Genomic DNA, 21,873 nt, shown 5'->3' on the forward strand with positions numbered 1-21,873 from the left:
CTGTAACATCCTGGTTGCATCTCCCTTTGCTTTGACAGACAAGTAATGTAATTTTTCAGTGAAGCTGTAAGATTACATTTATAACTTCATGATTTCATTGTTTAGATCACTTTGTGATAGTACCTCTGAAAGCCAGGAATGTCAAGCTCACAGGCTGGGCTTTAGTTTGGACATTCAGAAGATTTTCCACATGGTTTAGATGCCGAGATGGATCAGGTACTTCACAAGTAGGGCAGATATCTGCTATATTGCAGAACTTTAAAAGGCTGATCAGATTCTTGTTATAAGGTCTGCAAAATTTTCAGCCCTCAGACAACTCAAATAGATTTTATAAAGAAAACAAAAATACAGATTACTGAATCCATGTCATTGTGACTTTTTTTCCAGTGTATGCTCCTGCATAGTATGGACAGAATGATACCAGGAGGAGTAGAGGTATTAGTGCAAAGGGCAAAGATTTTGCTGTAGGGAAATGGCAGTGCTTTTTTTCTTCCTTTTTTTTATTTTTTTCTTATAGATCTGTTCTTTGTACAGTGCTGTTAAATCCATTTTACCCTCAAAGACATCATTTTGACCAGCTGCTATCGTCCAGTGCAGTTCCACCACATAAAGCACAGACATTGCAATGAAAACTCTAGCATCATCCTCTTGATTATTCTACCCTGATATTTAGTCCTCTGCAGAATTAAAAGCAGCTTTTGAGCTGAAGGTTATAACTGTAGAATGTTATTATGCTTATTTATACATGTTAAATGAGACGTGGAAGTGAAGCAGGTAATGTGGAAAATGTTGGAGGGTTTTTTTTTTTTACCACAGACTTTTTAGGGCTGGAGAGTAAAGAATGGATTTTGTTACCTTCTCAGTTTATATAAGTGTACAGATTAATTTCTTCCAAATGCTTGCTACTGTAGTTGGCATTATTCACCATCACTTCTGCCAGGAGTGGGTTTGGAGTTTGATTCACAAAGAGGATGTAAGAAACAGCTTATTTCAGGAAAAAAAGTAGATTTGAGGTGGAACATGCAGGATCTCCTCAGATTCACACATAACCTGTAACTCGGATGTTGAGACACTCAGGGGCAGTGATTCCAGTGGCAGGCAGTGAAATACAGCAGCAGTGAACAGATTTGCAAGGCCAGGCCATTGGCTGTTAGCTGTCTTCTTGTGCCTTGAAAGGGCTGCATCTTAGGAGCAGAAATTTCTCTTTCTTTCTAGAGGAGTGTGTTTCTGTTGAAAAATAAGAGAAGAATTCCATCATGGAATAGAAATGGTCATTCCCAGGTGTATGCACTTTGCATGTGTCATTTCCCCAAACAATTCCTTAAAAAGTACTTTAAGCCAAGCCACAGTTTAGCAATAAGCATAGATCAGCGATGGGCAGCCACAAATGGTTCAGATAAGCAGCCAAAAGTTCAAATGTTTAAAAAAGCTTGTTCAAACCTCTTGAGTCTGCAAAACTGTGCTGGAAATCTCACAAGAACAGACCTTCTTTGTGAGATTTATTACATGCCTACTTCAAGTCCCAGCTGGAAATACCACAGAACAGTCTTTCCCATTGTATTTTGACATTTCAGCCATGCCTAGAAATAAGAGGTAAAAGAACTTATCATAACTTCTGGAACTTTGAAATGGTTGAGTTCAAACTTAGTTACAGCTGGAAGAGAAGGCCTTTCCTGAACCCACTTTGCAAACACTTCATGTGTACAGTTGCGCATGCAGCAAGTAGAGATTTCCAGAAGCCTGTCAGAGATTGGTTAGGCATGTACTTCCTCTTTCAGCAAGGGATAGATCAGACTTCCCTGTCTGGATTGATGGGATGCATGGGCCATTACAATATAACCTTGGTTAACTAGCAAAATATCAATTAAAAAACAGAGCAACATAAAAATTACCATTGTCTTTGCTGACAGCAGATCTTCAATTTCAGGATTTTATATTGGTGCAGGATTTGACATGGGAATTCTTTAACACTGTTTTAAGAACAGAACATGGTCTAATTTAGGAATGATGAAAAGATTTTGTTTTCTTATTTTACTGAGACCATACAAAATTCTAATTGATGCAGAAATCACGCTAGTTATTTATATTATCATTAATAGTTTGTGTGGTTCTGGGCTAGATTATTATATCATTGTTTTTCCCTAAATGTGACGTCAGCAGTATTACATATGTGCACTTAAAAAATCTGTAGAACACATACAAATTTGTGTGTAGGAGTTGTGTTTCCTTCCCGGGGTGGGCTATATGTTGCTTTATCCTGTAAATAACACTTGGCTGCCTTCTTGCTGTGTTCTCCAGTCTTGATTTCCCACAATGTATTTATGTATTTTATGGGCCACCTGTTTTGCCCCATGGCATTGACCTCCTTGGTGTTATTTTTTGCACACACTGAATTTTTATATATGTAATTAAAAACCCCTTCATGTTCCTAATACAATGCAGTTCTTGGTTTGTGGTATTTTGATAAACAGGTATCAGAGTCCATTGAATGTATGTTATACAAACACTTTTACCTACAAAGCTTTCGAGGTGTGTGGCCACCATGTGCACTCTGGAAAGGAAGGAGGGAAAGCAGTTTGTCCTTGGGAAACATTAATTTTCTGAAAAAGTATATTCTGTTGTTCCTTGTATGGGAAATAGGTCTAAACACCATCTATTGATACCCCCAGGCTCAATCTTGAGAGAAGCAGAAATTTTTACCCACTTAAATGGAAAAGATTACAGGTTAAAATAGTAGTAGCAAAATGAGACTGGTTGGTCGTACTTTGTCTTTATCTTGAGCATAAATAAGACAATTAACTTAAGTTTCATGACTTTGACTTCTATGTGATCTTTAACCTCTTTTGCCTATAGAGAGTCTGGACAAACTTTTGTGATATTTTTATGTGCATTTGTAGAAAGATTGCTTCCTGTCTCATAATTCTCTAAAGATGTCATCCTGCATTAAAGCAGCAGAGTTCCACCAAACAGCGTCCATTAATCAGTAGAGTAAATCTGGTGAACCTTACTGAACTTAGCAACAAAATGGGATTGATGGGAGCAGATGAGATTCTTGCAAACATTTCACATGACTGATTATTTGACAGCTCTAATTGCTGGAAAGTTTATTTCTCCTATGGGTCAGGAGCGGGAAACTGCATTCTCCTGATTTACAGCAATGGGAGACTCACCAATGTTTCCTTCCAGCTAACTGGAGCATTTCCCTCCTGCATTTTTGTTTATTCCTCATTTCCATCTCCTCTTTTCATTTGTTTCTCATTTTATGTTTAGAGCCTACTTAGAAAAGAGGCCAAAATACAAACAATTCTTAGATGTTAATGAGATTCTGTGGCCAAAATAAAATCTTGGGAAGAAAGAAAAAATGCTGCACATCAGGGAACATAATCAAAACAAACCAAACACATGCTCTGGATTTTACTCTTCATTAAAAGGAGTAACAGCAATGCTTCTGTAATAATCTCCTGCAAGAGAGAACTTCATAAAAATCAATGCAGTCTTCCTCTCAATTCTAAACATTGCCTAAAAGGTTCAAGTGTGTTTGTTGACCAGTCAAATGTGGAACTACCAATTAATATTGTAGCTTACACTCTGCTTTCACTGCTTTTTATTTAAATCTGGATACTTCACTTAAAATCTCCTGAATCTTCGGGGAAAAAAGAAAAATCACCATTAAGCTTGTGCTTTATTTTTTATTATCACTGTTTATTTGTTTTAGTATAAAATAAAAGCAAGATAAAATACCCTTTTTCACTGATTTCATGTGGGATTTATATGGAAATAGAAGGTTTGCATTCTTTATGTATAAATATGTAACTCGGTTCATATTTGCAATGAAACATACAGCCAGGAGGGTTTGATAGAAGGGAGATTTTGTGTTTCCTGCTCTAGTCCTGGCCTTGTTTTCCCCAGTTCAGCCCCTAAAGCCTGCCTGGCTGTACCTGTGGTTGGAAGGACAGCACTCTAAGGGAAACTGTTTAAATCTAGGTATGAGAAAATGTTTTGACAGTGCAAAAAGATATTTCTTCTGTCATTCCCTTTTAATTTTTTTTTTTCCTTTTCTAAGAAATCAAGGCAGGTCTCAGTGGGTTTATGTTTTTCGAAAATCCACCCCAGTCTGCTGTGGCAGAAGTGATCTTCTGAAATACAATTCTGAGTGTATTATTGGAAAAACAAAGGTTCCATAATCTGTCTAAAATCCCTTCTGAAATGGATTTTCTCAGAGTAGGTAGAATCATGCTAAGGAGTTTTATAAATGTATTTGAAACATAAATTTTTATTTTTATATTTTTGCAGTATATCAGGAGGATGACTGTAAAAGTCTTTACTATCTTGTGGGAGATAAAAAGGTGATGAAGGTTAAAAGTTTGGTAGACAGAAATCCTGCACAAATGGGGGTGTTTTACTCAAATTCAATTGGTTGTTATTTAAAATTTTAATTAAGGCTAGCAGTGATGCTGAAGCCTGTGTGAAAGCTCTCTGGAGGCCCAGGAGAATTCCTGCTGCCACTCTCCTGTGGTCTGCTGCCACATTTGAGTGTAATGAGTAGGGCTGGCACATTAGTGAAGAGGAACCAGCACTGCTAAAAGGGATTTTTTTTTGTTCTACCCTTGTCTTTTAGCTGTGACAAAAATTCAGGCTTCCACTTAGAGTTTTCCAAGTTTGCAGGAACTTGCCTTATTTTCCTGGACTGCTGCTCATTTGCTTTCCGACAACTATCAGAGCCCTGAATGAAGGGTTTTATTTTTAGTTTTTAATGGGTATGGAAAGCTTCTGAAATTGAACTCATGAGGGAAGGACCTCAGGAAGAGGAAAAATGGCAGACTCCTTAAAACTCAGACGGAGGTTTCTGAGGAATTTGTGCCAATTAAAACAGGACTGTGAAACAAAATATCTTTAATAATAGGACCAGAATAAAGTTGCAGCTTGTGAAAGTTCCTCATGTTTCACAATGTTAGGTTATGGCAGTTATTATGTATTAATGCAACAAATCAATGGCGCCAAATTGAAAGTAATGGGTGTGTCACTTGTGAAAAACAAGGGGAAAAGATTCATTATCCAATTCCCTACACCCTGCCTTGGACCTTAGAAATCCATGATTTTCACAGAGAAGATTTTTTGCTGAAAAGGAGATAAAAACATGAAAAAACAAATGCATAATGTGAAACATTCAGGTTTAAGTTTGCTTTGTAAATCCTTAGAGGGTAGTTAATCTGTAGCAAAATCTTGCAGCAGAGAGTGGAACAACCCTATACCTTCCCATTTGGTATTTCCTCTGTTATTTGATATGCAAGCCTAGTTCATAGCATAATCATTTAAAACATAAGACTAGGGAGATTTTCTGGATGACTTTACAGACTAAATTTGTTCCCAGCTCTGGTTTGCAAAGCAGAAAAGCAAACTAGATTGTCAAATGAAAATTAGTTATCAATAAGAAAAGTATTTGCAGAGTATATGCATAAGTTCTCTCTGTTTAATGTAATTGGACACACTTGGAATGGGAACAGGCACAGAATTGATTTCCACACTGTAGGTTTGAGTGGGAGCCACGGGGTGGGGCTCAGCTCACCTGCGAGTGGCCTGTCTGAAATGGGTGTAGTTTAGTTGTAGTTTATATGAACAGGAAAATGTTCACTGCTAGCACAATTTATGTTATTCTTCTATTTTCAAGATTTTTACCAGTTTACCTTGAAAAGGTTTCCTTAGCCATGAAATTGATTTGCTGAGGAGGTGAATATATTTTACATACCTGCTTGAAGGTGGAAAACTTTGTTGTGCACCACCAACAGAAAGGTTCATTATGTTACTTCTAGCCATCATTTAAGAGATGCTTAATTACTTGATGTTGCAGATGGAGGAAGAAACCTGAATTTCTAGTTTTTCAAAAATTGTACTTTGTTAGAAAAAATGTTTCTAAAGAGATGAATCACTTCTTTAGTTTTCTAGGTATTCCTTTTCAGTAAAGCTTTGCTATTCTATTTGTTTCTTTCCTGTGAAAGATTAACTTGCTGATAGGAAAAGTGGTTTTCTATTCTGTATCAGTGGAATAAGTGTAACATGACTACATGTTTCACACAAGTAGCCAGTGTTCCTCCCTGCAAGTGAGTAAAGAGCAGTTTTGCTACCAATGGCATTTTCAGTCACTGAGCTCTCTCAAGAAGATGAGTGGCTGTTTTTGTTGGTCTTGTTAATAGTGGTGTTATCGTGGCATCTGCTGTTTTGCAGCTGAACTATTGGAAATGAACCCTGACACTGTTACCAATGGCAGCTAAATCAAGTACATGATCAACTTTGTGTCTCATTACCAGTTTTTTGACTCATTTTTAGTCAACAAAATTTTTTAAATGTTCTAATGCAGAGTTATATCCATTTATAAGGAATGTGGTACTCATTGTGGAAGTAATACACAGTTCCTCCTAATTACATTGTATGTTTAAAATCTGAAATAGAAATCAAATGCATCTTTTTCTATCATATATTATGTATTTATATGTGGGTTTATTTGCATGTGGAATATAATTGCTTTGTTTAAATTCCATTGTATACATATCTTTCAGTGAGCTGCACATAGGTTTTTCTTCTTTGTTAATGGTCTGTACACGGAATGCTAAATGCATTTTAACAGAAAACAAAAGGGAAGATCAAGAAATAACTAAGCAACAAAGGAACAGTCAAACATAAGACTTTATTTCCTTGGCATGTTTCTGGTTTTTAAATGTCAATAGTTTGATGCTGCTTAGGACAGTGAAATACCAGAGACTTTCCTGCTTCAGTAGATGAAAGAACGAACTCTAAGGGCATAAATGGAACTTATCCTGTGATTTGTGAATGACATGCATACTGTCTCTGAATAGGTGGTATAAGAATCTACATATCACTGTTTAGTAAGAGATTTCAGAATTTAGCAGTGTAACTTTCAGAATGGTGAACATTAGTTATTGGAAAGTCATATCATTAAAATGCAACAGGGACTAGATGTAAGCTTCTATGGGCACCTCTTCTAAACAAATTTAAAACTTACAGTTGAAATAGGTTGGGCAATAACTCTTGGTAGTTACAGTCATTTACTGAGGATTTACCTGAATCTTTTGAAATTACCTGTCAAAATAATTTATATTTTTCTACTTTATTGTGCTGTCATACTCTGTCAGTTTGTTATATGGAAGAGTTCCAGGATGTGTTGTGCAGTCACTTTACTCCCAGTGCCACAAGCCCTTGCCTTGTCCTTTCAGCCAGTGTAAGATCCACCTGGCTGACAGCTTGAATGCTTGGAGGAGAAACCCGGAGAGCAAAACAAAGGCTGAAATAGGACTGCTGTCCTATTTTTATTGAAATTACCCATTCTCAGAGCTACTAATTAGTGTGAAAAAAAATGAATAAAATGAAAAATGGAAGAATTTGTGGACAAGAAGAAGAAAGGAAAGTAAGAAAGCTAACAAAAAGCTGTAAACCAAGAGATTTCTTTCTTAGCTAATCCTTTCATTTCTGACTGTAAAGACAGGTACTACTTGTAGTGTTTTCAGAAGTATGAAACTGTAAGACAATTTTCTACAGCTGTATTACAAGTACAAATAATTGGCTTTGCATGAATGACAACTTCCATGGCTGTCACTTGTCATTTCCCTGTGCAGTCGGAGGGCCCACAAGTGACCGTGTTGTGTCTCTCGCTGCAGTGCTCCGCAGAGTGCGGGGACGGGATCCGCACGCGCTCCGTGGTCTGCATGACCAACCACGTCAGCAGTTTGCCTCTGGAAGGCTGTGGCAACAACAGACCCTCGGAAACAACTCCCTGTAATAATGGGCCCTGCGCTGGCAAAGTGGAGTGGTTTGCTGGGGGCTGGACACAGGTAAACCAGGCACCAAATCTAACATATCTGTTGCTTTTCTATTGGTATTTTACTTTTAAACCGGTATTTGGATGCAATAAAGATGTGTACCATAAGGTATTTCTTCATCTCTCTAGAGTATTTTTTGGTATTTTAGAATAAACAAATACTGACAGATTATCTGACAGAGTATCTAAATACTGACAATCTAAAGTATTTCTCTCAAGAGTATTTGGTATTTTTTCGTGTATTTTACTGAGTTGATGTTTAATACTTTTCAGCATCTGCTCAGTTTTTTTACTTTGATGAAAAAAAAATGTTCTTCTTCTCCTCTCTATCTTCATTTTTTGCTTTTCACCTACTGACCCAGCGTATTTATTAAAAGAATGGTGATAGAATTCTGCTCAGCATGTTCAGGTAAACACAAAAGCAATGGATTTGCAATTCTTAAAGTAGAGCCTTTGTGATCATGCATAAATGCAGGGCGATACATACCTATACATATGTATGCATATGAAATTTCTAAAAGATAAAGAAGGCAAAAAGCAATGGCTAAATCCAAAAGTTAGCTTTGGTATTGTTGTACTGAAAGCCATTAACAAAACAGGCAAAATAACAAATTTTGGTTAGTGGCCTCTATACTGATGCTCTTTCCTCAATGTAAATTCTTCCCTTCATCCACATCTAGTAGCCCTTGTTCCAAATGAACATTTCTTCTGTCAGGTACAAAAGCATTTCAGAAGCTGTTAACTCATGCCCAGGCATTTGTGTCCCTTTGTGTAGGCTCTGGCATAGCCTGGAGAGCTTTGGGACTGCTGGAGCTCTGCTGTTAACTGACTGCACTGCAGATCCCACAGTCCTTCCAGGAGATAAGGAGCTGGAAGTTAAACTGGTACAGCTGAGGGGGAGATTACAGAGCTAATACTGTGCTAATGCTTTCAAGTGCAAGTAATAATTATTGTGTATAAGAATATGTGCAACAAAAATAACATATTCAGATTTTTAAAATCTTTATATGCAGTTCTAATAACAGATGAAACCCAGGCCTTGTTACTCAGGCTGCTCCAGATAGTGAATAGGAACTCTGTACCCATTTTTTCTGTGCTGGAGAAGTGTTCAGTCAGACCATCCTGACTATTCTTTTAATTCACCTTCTTTCTTTGCATGGAATTGAATTGTTTGATGGACACAAGGGTACAGTCTTTCCCAATCTGAAAGTTGAGTCTGACAACATCAATTCTACCAGCCAAGTCCTGGCTAGTCTATCTGGTTTTCAATAACAAAATGAGAGCAGTTGGTAGCGCAGAGCAGGAGGGAGCACTGAGGGCTGGCCTTCCTCTGCCAGAGCTAAGGTTGGGTGTTCAGATGGTGCCTGTCATGGTTTGACACTGGCACAATGCCAGCATCCCATGAAAATGCAACCTGTCATCTGAATGCTGTGAAATGCAATCTAGAACAGAGCAAAGCCGGCCAAACTTAATAACAAGAGGAAAACTTTATTACGCTACTACTACAACTACTACTACTATAAAAGAAAAAAGGAAGAAAAGAAAAACCACACAAAATTCAAAATGAAAACCTTCCAAAACATTCCTCCTCCCACCACCCAACTCCAACAAACCACAGCGAGACACATTTGGACCCTTAATCAAGTCTTCACCCTTCAATATAATCAATACTGAGTCCATCAGGGGAGAGAGGAGTCTCCCTTGCACCATAGACCCCCAGGAAACACAGATGCCACCTCTTGTGTTTCCATGTCACACATGGCACCGCCCAAACACACCGAGCCAGTGTGACACTCTCCTCTCCATGTCACAGTGCTCTCACCACTGTGCATGGACAGAGACTGCTTATAGGGCCCCTTTAAGGATGCTTTGGCAAGGACCAACAGGAACAACAGTCCAGTGTCTCATTTTGGGACTACAGTCCCCCCCCATTTTCCCCTGGGGCCGAGGGTCCAAGAACAGAGATCGTCTTCTCTTCTTCTCTGGAGACAGAGGGCATCCTCACACCCTCCTCTGCTTTCCTCTGTTCATTCCTGAACTGGTAGTTGCTGAAGGAGTCTCTTGGCTCACCATTGCATCCCCCTAAAATGCAGTCCCTCTTGGAAGAAGGAGTGGTTTAGTCTATGGTTAACAAGAAGAGTACAGCCAAAAGCCACTCCATCATCTCCCCACAACCTTCTTTTCCTAACATCTGAGGTCCCAGGCTGTCTGTCTTTCCTTCAAATTGAGGAGGAGCAATATTTCATAAAGCCTTCATTTCACAGGAAAGGGTTAAAATTCCTGGACTCCCTGGACAGCTGAAATCTCTGGCCCAGGACTCTGTCTCCTGTCTCCCAGGCTGGGCATCTTCCCCCCACACTCCTTCTCCTCTGCCAGCAAACTCCCAGGTGTCTGCAGGCTCTCCATGTCTTTTCCTCTAGGTTGGGGGGGAACAAAGGCATCTCAGACGTTCTCCACCCTTCCGTCCGCAGGAGCTGGCCCAGCTCGGTTCCCAATTCTTCATCCCCTGGTCTACCTCTGCAGGCCACATGGCTTCCACTCCCCCACCCAGCTCGTGGCTGGGCAGGGGAGGTCTGCACCCTCCAATGACCAGAACCAAAGAGAGCGAGTGTAGAAAATAGCAGGCTCCAGCACGGTGTAGATGAAAGGAGGCAGAGATCTCTGAAGGTTGCTCTTGGGGAAAGAGGTTTATTGGGGGTGCAGAGGGTTCTGCCTCGTGCTCCCAGGCGCAGCACGTGGCCGGGCCTGAGAGGGTGGCAGAGGGGAGAGACAAAAGGAGGGTCTAGGAGAGGGGAAGCTCCAAGAGAGGGGAGGAGGTTCCAAGAGGGGAGGAGGTTCCAAGAGACCGCGTGGCCCCTCAAAGCCTCCTTATTAAGGGGCTTCAAGGTGGCTTGGAATAAGGCATGGTCAATGGGGTTGCATGCACTAATGTTTTAAGGGAGGGATAGAGGTGCGGGGTGAACCATACATCTTTTGGGGGGTGGGATGGAACAGTCCATTTCACCCCAGGACCCATCCAAAGGCAGGGGTGTCATCCGGCCAGCTGGGAGAACTTTTCATCCTAGCTGTATTATTTATGAACAATCATATTTATCTATCATCTGCAACAATTCCCCCGTTTCGTTAAACCATTTGAAAGCTAAACACTGACTTAATTACTACTTTCCAAGTTCTCCTGGGAATTCTGCTTTTAACCCCACTGTGTTCTCACAGGCGTGTCCACCTTCAATTGGTCACCCCGAGTGTCAGTATCCAAACCTGACCTCTGTCTGGATTGACCTCTTCCTTCCAAAAGAATTATTTTTATTTTTCCATGTCAAACCACGACAGTGCCTGTAGGAGGAACCATTGAAAGAGATGTTTTGTGTTAAAGAACATGCAGTTGTTGTACTTCTTAAGGTTCTTCATTCAGCTCAAGAGTTTTGTGGGAATCTGGTAAAGGGATTGTAAATTCTACCAAAGATATAAAGAAGATCTCCAGTGTTAGGAACATTTCATTAGTTTAGGCTGGAAAAACTTTCTGAAAATCATAGTCCTTTATACAACCTAGAAACCAGTATGTTGCTGTAATCATCTTCTAAAAACCTTTATACAAGTGCCAGAAACAGTATTGTGTGTGTACTTAACCTTTAAATGGGCAGTAGGAATCCAAGTGAGTCAAATTCACTTTTCAGAACTGGAACCAACACTACATCACATAGATACCTGAAAGCATGAATATAACACCCTGGCAAATTAAGGCATTTTCTAAAAACAGCACAGAATGTGAGGCTTTGTAAAGCTACAAAGCTGTGCTCTAACCTTATAACCCTCTGAAGTTCAGAAGATCCTGCTTCAGCAAGAAACAGTAACACTGTTTATGGAGAAAGTGAGTTATGCTTCTCTGTTGATTGGAAAAATAAATACCAGTTTCTTGTTGTTGCTGCAGGTAAAACCACACTTTGAGACTTTTCCAGAAGTACACTTAGTCATATGTCTTCTTCATGAAGATAATTAGAAATATGTTTTGAGTCCATGGTAGCATGTGATGTGGAGAAAAGTTACTTTGTAAACAAGTTGAAGGACATGAAAAGAGTAACAGATTTGCCCACTTTGTTTTGTTCCCTGATACAGTGTTCTACTGAATGTGGTAGTGGAACTCAGCAGAGAGAAGTGATTTGTGTTAGGAAAACTGAAGGTAATTTTGATGTTTTGAACCCCTATGAATGTTCATATCTGGAAAAACCTCCCAGCCAGCAGTCCTGCTACCTCAAACCATGTGGATCTAAGTGGTTTCATACAGAATGGAGCACAGTAAGTCTATAATATTTTCCTGTATCTGTACTTTGTTTGATACATATTTTTCTGTTTCTGTTGAAAGAAAACACCATTTGCATACAACCACCCATCTTGAAATTGATTTAACTTTGCACGGGAGTGATAATAAAAAGAAAGCATACTCTTTGCCTGTTGGAACATAGAAAATTCAGGAAGTATCTTGACCAGAAAGAGACACTGCACAGTTGTCTTTGTATCATTGATGTCTTCTTCATAGAATCTTCCTGTTTTATAAAGTTAGTTTGGCCCTTACAGTGAGACTGTGTGGTGCACTTAGAAGTTCCTTTCAGATCTCTAGTTTCAATACAGTTAAGGAGCATTTAATAAAGAATAAGGGATGAATTAATTTCTTAAGAGTCAGTTTTACCATAATATTTTACTGTAAACTCTTCACTGTAATACTTAGAATTTCACTGAGAGAAAATGTGTTGTATGACTTCATGTATCTTCAGTTTCCCCTGGAAGTGGATCAGCTACATTCACCACTGTGCCACGAAACACTTCAGTTACATCTGTCTTTTTATAATTTCTTGTATCTGACATAGATTATTGGTTTTCTACCAAAAAAGTCAACATTATTGTCCTAAATTAAAATCAGAAAGTCTGTTGTCCTCTTAGAATGAGATGACACTGTATTGAGTCCACTGGACCTTTAGTAAATCAGATTGCCACTGGCAGCTCTGCTATGTGGATGCAGCTCAGAATGGTTTGATGTGAGTCTTGGTTCCATTCTAAGTGCTTAAAATCTCTGCAGACCTGAAGTCCTTATGGCTGGATGTGGATGTGGAATAATTACAGTGTTCTGTACAGGCATGTAACTGGAGTAATTCTAGAAAAAAACATGTTCTGTTACTGTTACATATGGCTGCCCTTTCAAATGTAGGTAAGGGTTGTGCTTAAAGATGAAAAAGCAGTCAAAAAATACAATATTGAGATACTTCAGTTAGTTTCTTACAATATGTGATTTTATTATCATTGTAAGTTGTTTATGCAATGTTAGGAAAAGAAATAATTATGCCAAAAAAAGTGAGAAAGAAAACATTCTTACTAGTTTTGGGCTATTAAGGTTTTAATCATAAATGACTCAAGTTTAATTAAGTTTTTGAGCATTAGGTCAAACTGGACAGTGAGCCAAATCTCAAAGACCTCACTCAGGCAAAATCCTTGGCCAGTGGGGATTTGCTTCAGTATGGCCAGAAATGTGTAATAATTGGCTTTAAAAGTACCATAACAAGCAAGTACAAAAGTCTCTGCTTCATAACAGACCCTGAAGGAGAACAGAAATATTTTCCTTAGAAATTCAAAGAAACATAAAATGCTTAGTAAAATCATTGTGTTGCAAGAAATGAAAAATAATTGAGTGCAAGACAAAAAAAAAAGGTAATTAAAATTATTCTTGCTTTTATATAAATAGCAAAAGGGACGGAGGAGGGCAGGGCAGTCAAGTAATAAAGTTCAGTGCAGTTAAGTTCTTAAAGCAGGAAATGTGAACACTATGGAAAGAGTAGATTTGGGAAATACATCTAAATGAGTAGAGAACAACCAGACTAATTAAAGAAGCAGATGCTAAGTAATAGATTCCAAAAGGGAACTGTTCTAGCTTGATTTCAATTGCACAGCATCCACTATGTTTATTTGTCCTCTTGTTGTTCCTGTGGTCAAAAATGTTTGGGAATGTTGAAGATTTTACCTGTATAATAAGGGCTTCCTAGGTAGAAAATGAAAGCCAGTAGGGTGAAGTTGATAAAAGGCTGCAGTGATCCCTGGGTCTGGCATCAGGGTTCCCTTGGTTTCTTTCTGTAATTACACATCTCCTATGGCCTTCATGAACTTCAGCTTCATTGTTTCAGTGTTCCAAGTCCTGTGAAGGAGGATTTCGGGTTCGGGAGGTGCGGTGTCTGTCGGATGACATGGCAGCCAGTACTCAGTGTGATCCACAGCTCAAACCTGAAGAGAAAGAACCATGTAATACACAGGACTGTGTCCCTGAAATAGGTAAGGCAAAGGAAACTTCTGTTTTAACTGTGGAACTCCATCTAGTGGAGAAGTTATTTTACAGTCTTGCAGAGGCTTTAATAGTGTATTTTCTTTATTGAGTTCAGGGTTTTATTTTTACACAAAATACAGCTCTTTTCTGTGATTTAAAAGTAGGTTTCCAATAAAAATGTTTTCCTTGTAATGTGTAAGAAACTGGCTTATTCTTGAAGTTGCTGAGAATGTGAGTAATCTGCTTCTGTGAAAATGGGACATAGAGGGTGTTTTTCTGCAGCCTCCTTGCATTCTCCAAGGTTTCTCTTGGAAGAGTATTTAAAACAAAAAAAAGGATCATTATATACTGTATTTGGAAACAGGTTCTATAAGAACCAACAAAATTAAACTAAGGTATTAAGTGCAATGAAGCAATTCGCTTTCCTTTTGTATATAGTAAATACAGGGATGCACTTAATTTGCATTGGAATTACTTATTCCTCTCATACAGATTTGATTTTTATAGTAATGAGGATGGCTAGGAAGAGAAAGATGCAAGAATTCAGAGACAGTTTTAACTCTGAATGGTCTCCAACAACTTTCAGTTGAGAATTATTCAACATACTTTAAGATAACCTTAAAACCTGGGGAAATGGAGATAGCTACATTTCTTACGTGCTTTATGTATCTTTATATGAAATCCTAAATAAACTAACTTATTTGCTTAGATAACGTGTTTTAACCTGAAAATGAATGTTTAAATACAGGTCCAAGGGGTTTTACATGGTAAAAGGAAGAGAACTGATTATTTGTTGCTCTAGTACTGTTTTCTTTAGTTTCTTCTCTCTTCCTGTCTCTCCACAGATGAGAACTGCAAGGATAAGTACTACAACTGCAACGTGGTGGTTCAGGCCAGGCTCTGTGTGTACACCTATTACAAAACTGCCTGCTGTGCCTCCTGTAGCCGTGTAGCAAACAGACAGCCCGGCTTCCTGGGGCGCAGATAACACCTCCTGCTCTGCTCCCAGCAGCAGGGGCACTTCACACGGAGCTTGGGCACTGCTGCTTGGACTGCAGCAGTTGTAGCTTCTTAGAGATGGGGTTTATATTGCTGAGTGCATCAAGACTATGGTTAAATCTCACACCCTTTCAGTTACAATTATTGTGCAGTTATCTCTTTTAGGATGTTTGTTGTAAAATCATGATTTTTTTAAAGCATTCATTTTTAATGATACTATTATTTGCACCTGCTCATCAGATACTTATTTAAGGAACATGCTGGCCTTAAGATTGTGAAATTAATGAAAACTAAAATCAATTGCAGGCAATTACTGGAGATAATTGACCAGTATGGATGCAGCTGCTCCAGTATTTTCTGAGTGCTTACTTTTACTTGGTGTTTTGGACTGCCTTAAGTTAGAGGACTAAATCAATGAAACATGCATGAGAAAAATGACTTCCCAAAGAATAAAACCCTTGAAAAGCATTTATCATCAGTTTCCTAGCACTCTACCATATATTTTTAACTTCTTCAGTCCATTCATAATAAATCAGAGTCACTGTTAAGCTCTCTCAGTTGTCGTTTTAACTGATGCCCTGTCCTTAGGCAGCAAATACATACACACTTGACTGCCAGAAGGTGCCTTTATATTTAATTAATAAACTCGTAAAGATATGCTTTCATAATTTTGTATGGAATTTAAAATACATTCCCTACCAGAGTGACACTAGTGTCTAGCTCCTTAAGTCTTTAACAGCTGCAGCCGTCAGTGAGACAGGTTAACCAGAAGAGTCAAGAGCCTTTGCTGGTATAAAAAGTGATAGTTTCCATTGGTGAGGTCTCTTTTCTGTAGGGGACTTATTTCAGAACTGGGATCTTGCCTAATTCTTGTCTCTGCACTATTGTTTAACAACTCCAAACCAAAGTACTTTGTTCAGATCTAGTCTGGATATGTCACCAGTTTCTGAAACAACCACCAAAGGAGAGAGGCCTGTGTGCCTCATAGCAGTCTGTTACTCCTGGTATCAGGCAGCAGTATGAGTCTAGTAACTGAGTATCTGTGCAAAGGGGATCTAGCTATTGGCATTCTTCAGGTCTTGATCACTTATTACAACATACTTGTCTTTTTTTGCTCAGTGTTTCATTGCACAGATCTATTCATACCACTCATCTTCTATAATTTAAGAATGGCTGCAGACTTAGAGCTGAATTTAAGTGGTGATTTTTCACTTCTGCAATTACTGTACTAAGCCTTGAGACTTGCTAAAGGCAAATAGTATACTATGCAGTGCAGATGAGGTTTTGAATTATCTGCATGTTCTCTAGCCTTTTTTTGAGAGGTCTTTCAAATGTGTAAATAAGGCTGAGGGGGAAAAAATAAACACCTCTGCTTATTCAGCTGTTTATTACAGCATATTGCTTGTAAATTAGTGATGCCCATCTATGCATCTGTTCCTAAAGTGCCTGATGTCCGAGTTGCAAAGCAGCTGTAATAATCTATGTTCAGTCAATCCCAGAGGTGTGGTTAAGGTATCCTGCCACTGATGCAGAGCCATGTTTGAGCCTCATTGTGTATCCTTTTCTTCTTGCTGCTTTGGTGGAGAGGAATGCTGGGAGGCGAAGGTTGCTGGGTGTGAAACCAGTCACATCAGTTTATGTGCTGGGAGTTACAGGAAGGTAGAATTCCTGTAGTCTAAAAGCTGCCTTGCTTTGAGATTAACTTCTGAATGTTTTGATTCGGTCACTCTTGAAAAATATATTTTGGACATGATAAACTACTACTGTTTGGCTACATGAAATGAAGAAGTGTTTCTCCTAAAATTTGGAGGTACTATAAATCGTGACTATAAATTGTTGTATGTCAGCCAAAAATGTCATTGGCTGTTTCTGTACACTTTGACTTGGGCTTTTTCACTGTAAATAATAGACATAAAGTTGTTAGAAACATAAACTCTAATTAGGAAACTTCAAGTTCATGAATCTTTCACAGTCCTCCTGTTTCCTTGTATTACAAAGATTTCTCCACAAAGATAACTTACAGATTTTTTTATCATATTATGTTCCTTAGATTCTTGGCCAAAGAATTATATTGATAAAATGCAGGGTAAACAGCTCTGGAATCCAGTACTTCTGAATACAGATTTTCATCTGTGTATCTCTCATCTGTGTATTGCAGCAAATCTTGATATGCATTATAAAATTTTTGCTGTTATCTCTTTCATCCCAAGGAAGTGTTTCCTGTCAGCTTGAGGGAAATACCTGTTCCATAAAAAAGGCTTCCTGAAATCCCCAAGGCAAATGAGATGCAGAGAGAATCTGGTTTGCAGTCATAGAACAAATTCTTCTTACACATGCTTTGGCTGTGAGACTATCAGTGACTCAGCCCATAGATAGATCCCCCTATTTTATAAAATTTGTTATTTTGCTCTGAAATATATGGCCATGTGCTTATTTTACAAAGAGGATCATCTTGTAGGCTCTGTTAAGCTGCCACTAATATTGACAATGTTTGTGAGAGCTATCAAGGAATATATACATACACATAGCAGTATAACCCTGTATTACATCTAAAGTATGCAGCTTTGTGAATTGAATGTAGTGAGCTATGGTTATACAAATTGTACTTTATTTTTAAGTAACGAGATGTATTTTTCAGATGTACCAGATTAAAAAAAAACAAAACAGTTTTACCTAATTAAATATCTAATGGTAAATAAATATTAATGGTAGGGAAAGTACCAGAATGCTGCTGAACCTAATCATTTATCATCTCTTCTCATGTTGTCAGCATTATTAAAATAGTTGTTCCTGCAACATGAACTAATGAGCCCTTTTCATCAGCACTTTGATATACTAATATTGTCTGCACAAGTGCTGTGCTAAGATTTCACCATCTCACAAAGCATGACTTTGTGCCTATAGCAAGTGTTTGTTCTAATAGAGCAGTGCCCCAACTTAGGATGATGCCTGCAGGGGATCCGACTTTATTTTCAAGTCAAAGGTGGCCTTAATGAATGTGGTAGACACAGAGCAGATGTGAAACCAGTATAAGTAAGTAATTATGCATATTATCAATTGCAAATATCAATTATGCACACTTCTGATTTTTAATGTTTGAATTTCTTTTTCTGACATTTTAACATCAGTCAAAAAAATGCAGAATGGTAGAAAAAAATGCTTCCTTGCCTTGAAGATACTTTATGCAATCCAGGAAGTCCAGAGTAAGTTAGATACTTTATTGAAAGAGTCCAGCTTCTTATGGGGTAAAATCTGCATACAACCTCATGTCTTACAGACATGCAGCTGGCCAAAATCAGCTTCATCCAGAGCAGACTCTGTGTCTCAAAGCACTTTCCATTTGGAATGGAGGAGGATTCCTAGTGCAGTTGTTTATCACCTTACCAAGGGCTTGTCAGGGTTTACTAGCTCCTATGCAATGTCATCTTCAAACATATGTAGGTAGAATACCTTGTGTATGCTAAATTTGAGAACTGAATTAATGGAGTCCTCCCTTCCTCTCCCAGAAGATGGTGTAAAAGCCTGAGGGTTGCTCCTGTGGATGTGTCTGCTTTGGCCAGCAGTGAGACAGTCAGTGTTTGCTTTGGTGGCTGTGACCTTCAGCCCCCAGGGCTCTGAACAGGGAAGGGCTTTTTAGGAAGCAGGGCAGTGCTGGGGTGCAGCACAGGAGACCTGGTGTGAGCCTTGAAGCTCACCCTGGATGGCCACAGGCTCACTGCAGGACCACCTCAGAACCCCTGCACAGGAAACTGCTGTCTTCCTCATTACACACGTAAACTTCCTGCTTTTCCCAATACTTCAGCAATTGGAGAACTTTGTCTATGAATAAAGCAGTGTTTAATGTTGTTGCTTAGATCCCAATGTTGTGGCAATATGGTGCAGTCTTGTATCAGCCATGCAGTCTATAGTCCTGGACAGTGCCAGTGGTCAGCACTGAGGGAGGAAGGAGGGAGATGCTCAAACAGCCTATGGCTCATACAGGAGGCTTGGCTTCCTCTCTTCATAACATGTACCACTGTAAGTAGTAAAATGTGCCTTTTAGGGCTTTGTTTTTCCCCATCTTCATCCTGACCTATCTCCCTTTTACACCATCACCAATGCTTCTTCTCTCCTTCTTATCTCACTTTTATCCCTTTGTCCTTTTGATGACAATATTAAATTTTTCCAGAATTACTGAAAATCCTGTACTGGCCTTTGGTTGTAAGAATCTGTGTTAGAAATAAGCCCAGCTGTTAAGAGAGCTGTATTTTTGCCAGCCCCTGGATTTTTGTGTCTGTGCATATCCATGTTGGCTAGTTTAAAATGCATAGTAGTAAAGGGCATACTGAATTAATTCCTGAGCACTGAACCTGTGGTTGCACAGCTGTTGAAGTCTGTGGTGGCCCTTTATTCTCATATGTAACATCAATTGCACAGAAATAGTTATGGTCCTCACCAAGGAAAAGCCGTGTGTTTACCTGGTTTTCTTGAGACTTAGTGTCTGACTTCTTGGGAGCTGTTCTGTGTATTGGGCAGATAATTCATATGCATGCCTGTAATTGGAACAAAAACCATGAAATTTTGAACATGAAAGTAAACTTAATTTATTGCTATACTTACAGAATGTTTGTGGGAGATGAAATTAGGCATTGTTTAGAAAACAGTAAAATAATTATTTCTATATCAGAAATGAAAAATCATCCACTCGACATTTTCAATAAATTTTAAAGCAAACTTGTAATCATTATAATGTTTCACTGTGGGCAAAATTCACTGGGGAAAGGGAGAAAATTTCATTTAAGAGAATTCATAGCAGACCTGAATTTGGTTTTTTACTTCTCACCTTTTAATAACCAGAAGTTCAGAGGAGCAAGAGTCCCCAGTTTTCTATTTCCCCACATAATGTAATTGGGTACAGATAAGTACCATCATACCTGGAGAGGAGGGAAGCTTCATTCTGGTGAATCATTGACCTTGCAGCACGTCCTTGCTGCTGTTTTTCCTGGTTTTCCACACTGTGTTTGGATCTCTTGAGACCAGTGGCCTTGCCAGGTGTTGGGTACATACGAGCTTGTGAAGTCCCATCATAGTCACTCAGGATCTACAGAGAGGATCAGGAAGGACGGGAGACAAAAGAAACCCCTTTATAATATGTATAAAATTGTCTATTTGACCCTCATAATTGATTTTGGCAGAAGGATATACTTTATTATAACTTATTTTGTTGTTATTTGTAAATACAAGATGTCTATGGGAAATATGTAATTCTGAGCTGTGTCTATGGAACAAGCCACTGCACCAAAATATTTCAAATATGTAGAATAGGCAGATTTTTATTAAAAGGGACCTAATATGTATTTATTTACATATACCATTCAAATTTTGTCCAGCTTTTTCATTATACTAACCCATCTTTTTAGGGAATTTTATAGCACAGGTATTACATATATATTTTTGTATATATGTCATACTGTAAATCCATAATACAATTTTCTAAACTTTCTGATTAGCCAGTTCCTTGAGTGAATTAAAGGGGGAGAGCATAAGCAAATTGCTTTCTGACTCGTTCAGGAATATATATCCGTGGCAATGTACCTGAACCAGAACTGTACAGCATCATTTTCATATTGTATACATTTTCTCCTTGATGAAAAAATGTTAACTATTTTTGTTTATGACTAATTTATTTTTTATTATTGTGGAAAATAAAGTAACTCAAGATGAATTTATGTGACGCGTTTGGGGTGTTTTTGTTTGATCTGCCCCCGAGGAGCGGCCGGGGGCCGGCGGTGCGCGAGCGGCGCCGCCAGGGGGCGCCCCCGCCTTCCCGCCCGCCGGGCGCTGAGGGGACTGAGCGCGCCTGGCCGGGCCGCGGGGCGGGCTCGCTGTGTCTCGCCGAGTCCTCGCTGGATCCTCACGACGTCCCCTCACGATGTCTCCTCACGATGTCCCCTCACGACGTCCTCTCACGATGTCCCCTCACGATGTCCCCTCACGATGTCCCCTCACGACGTCCTCTCACGATGTCCCCTCACGATGTCCCCTCAGGATGTCCCCTCACGACGTCCCCTCAGGATGTCCCCTCACGATGTCCTCTCATGATGTCCCCTCACGATGTCCCCTCACGATGTCCCCTTGTTCGGGAGCAGATCAGTGAACGCCGGGCTGGCCCGGGCCGCATTCCGGGGCACCACGTGTGGGGAACCAGCGCCTGTGTCCTCAGAGGTTTTAAGTGTTTAATAGCTGAGGGGAGGGAAGAGGCGGGGGGGGGGGTTTCTTGGGGTTTTTTTGTTTGGTTTTTTGTTTGTTTTGGTTTTTAAAGTTGAATTTGAGGTATTAAGCTCTAAAATTATAATATTATACAATAATAAATGTCTTGCTCTTCCCCCAGCTGTTCTTTACGTTTAAAATAAAGTTTAAATGTAAAATCAGGAGCCCTGTAGCAGCTGCAGTAGTTCTCTGTGGTGATTTGTCCAAGCCCTCCAGCCTGAGGATCCTGAGGATTCCACATCACCAGATGATGCTGGTTTAATTCCCTGCTCTCTGTGATACCTGCAGAGCGGACCTCTAAGGTAAATACAGGGGCTGTAGGCAAAGTACAAGAGTTGTGTGCAACCCTGCACTGAGCAGCTGTAGTTATTGAGTGCAAATGCTTGTCTTTAATGCCTGTCTCCATACCCTATTTCTATGTTAAGCTTCAATTTGTTCATTCAGAATACTCTTACACAAACCGTTTTACATAGTTACTGCTAGCCAGTCT

At 39.3% G+C, this 21,873-nt stretch overlaps 1 protein-coding gene across 3 annotated transcripts in view; it reads left to right on the forward strand.

Moving 5' to 3' along the window:
* Nucleotides 1-20,851, forward strand: part of THSD4 (thrombospondin type 1 domain containing 4) — a 241,699-nt gene extending 220,848 nt beyond the window's left edge. For all 3 annotated transcript variants that reach the window (XM_077785884.2, XM_085588694.1, XM_085588695.1), the window contains exons 15-18: nt 7,671-7,844; nt 11,945-12,124; nt 13,999-14,143; nt 14,981-20,851. In XM_077785884.2, the coding sequence (XP_077642010.1) occupies nt 7,671-7,844; nt 11,945-12,124; nt 13,999-14,143; nt 14,981-15,123 (642 nt within the window). In that variant the 3' untranslated portion in view covers nt 15,124-20,851. The remainder of the gene's footprint in view (nt 1-7,670; nt 7,845-11,944; nt 12,125-13,998; nt 14,144-14,980) is intronic.
* Nucleotides 20,852-21,873: the final 1,022 nt, after the last annotated feature.

Source organism: Lonchura striata, chromosome 10 (genome assembly GCF_050655825.1).
Source record: "Lonchura striata isolate lonStrDom1 chromosome 10, ASM5065582v1, whole genome shotgun sequence".
In the NCBI taxonomy this organism is placed as follows: domain Eukaryota; kingdom Metazoa; phylum Chordata; class Aves; order Passeriformes; family Estrildidae; genus Lonchura; species Lonchura striata.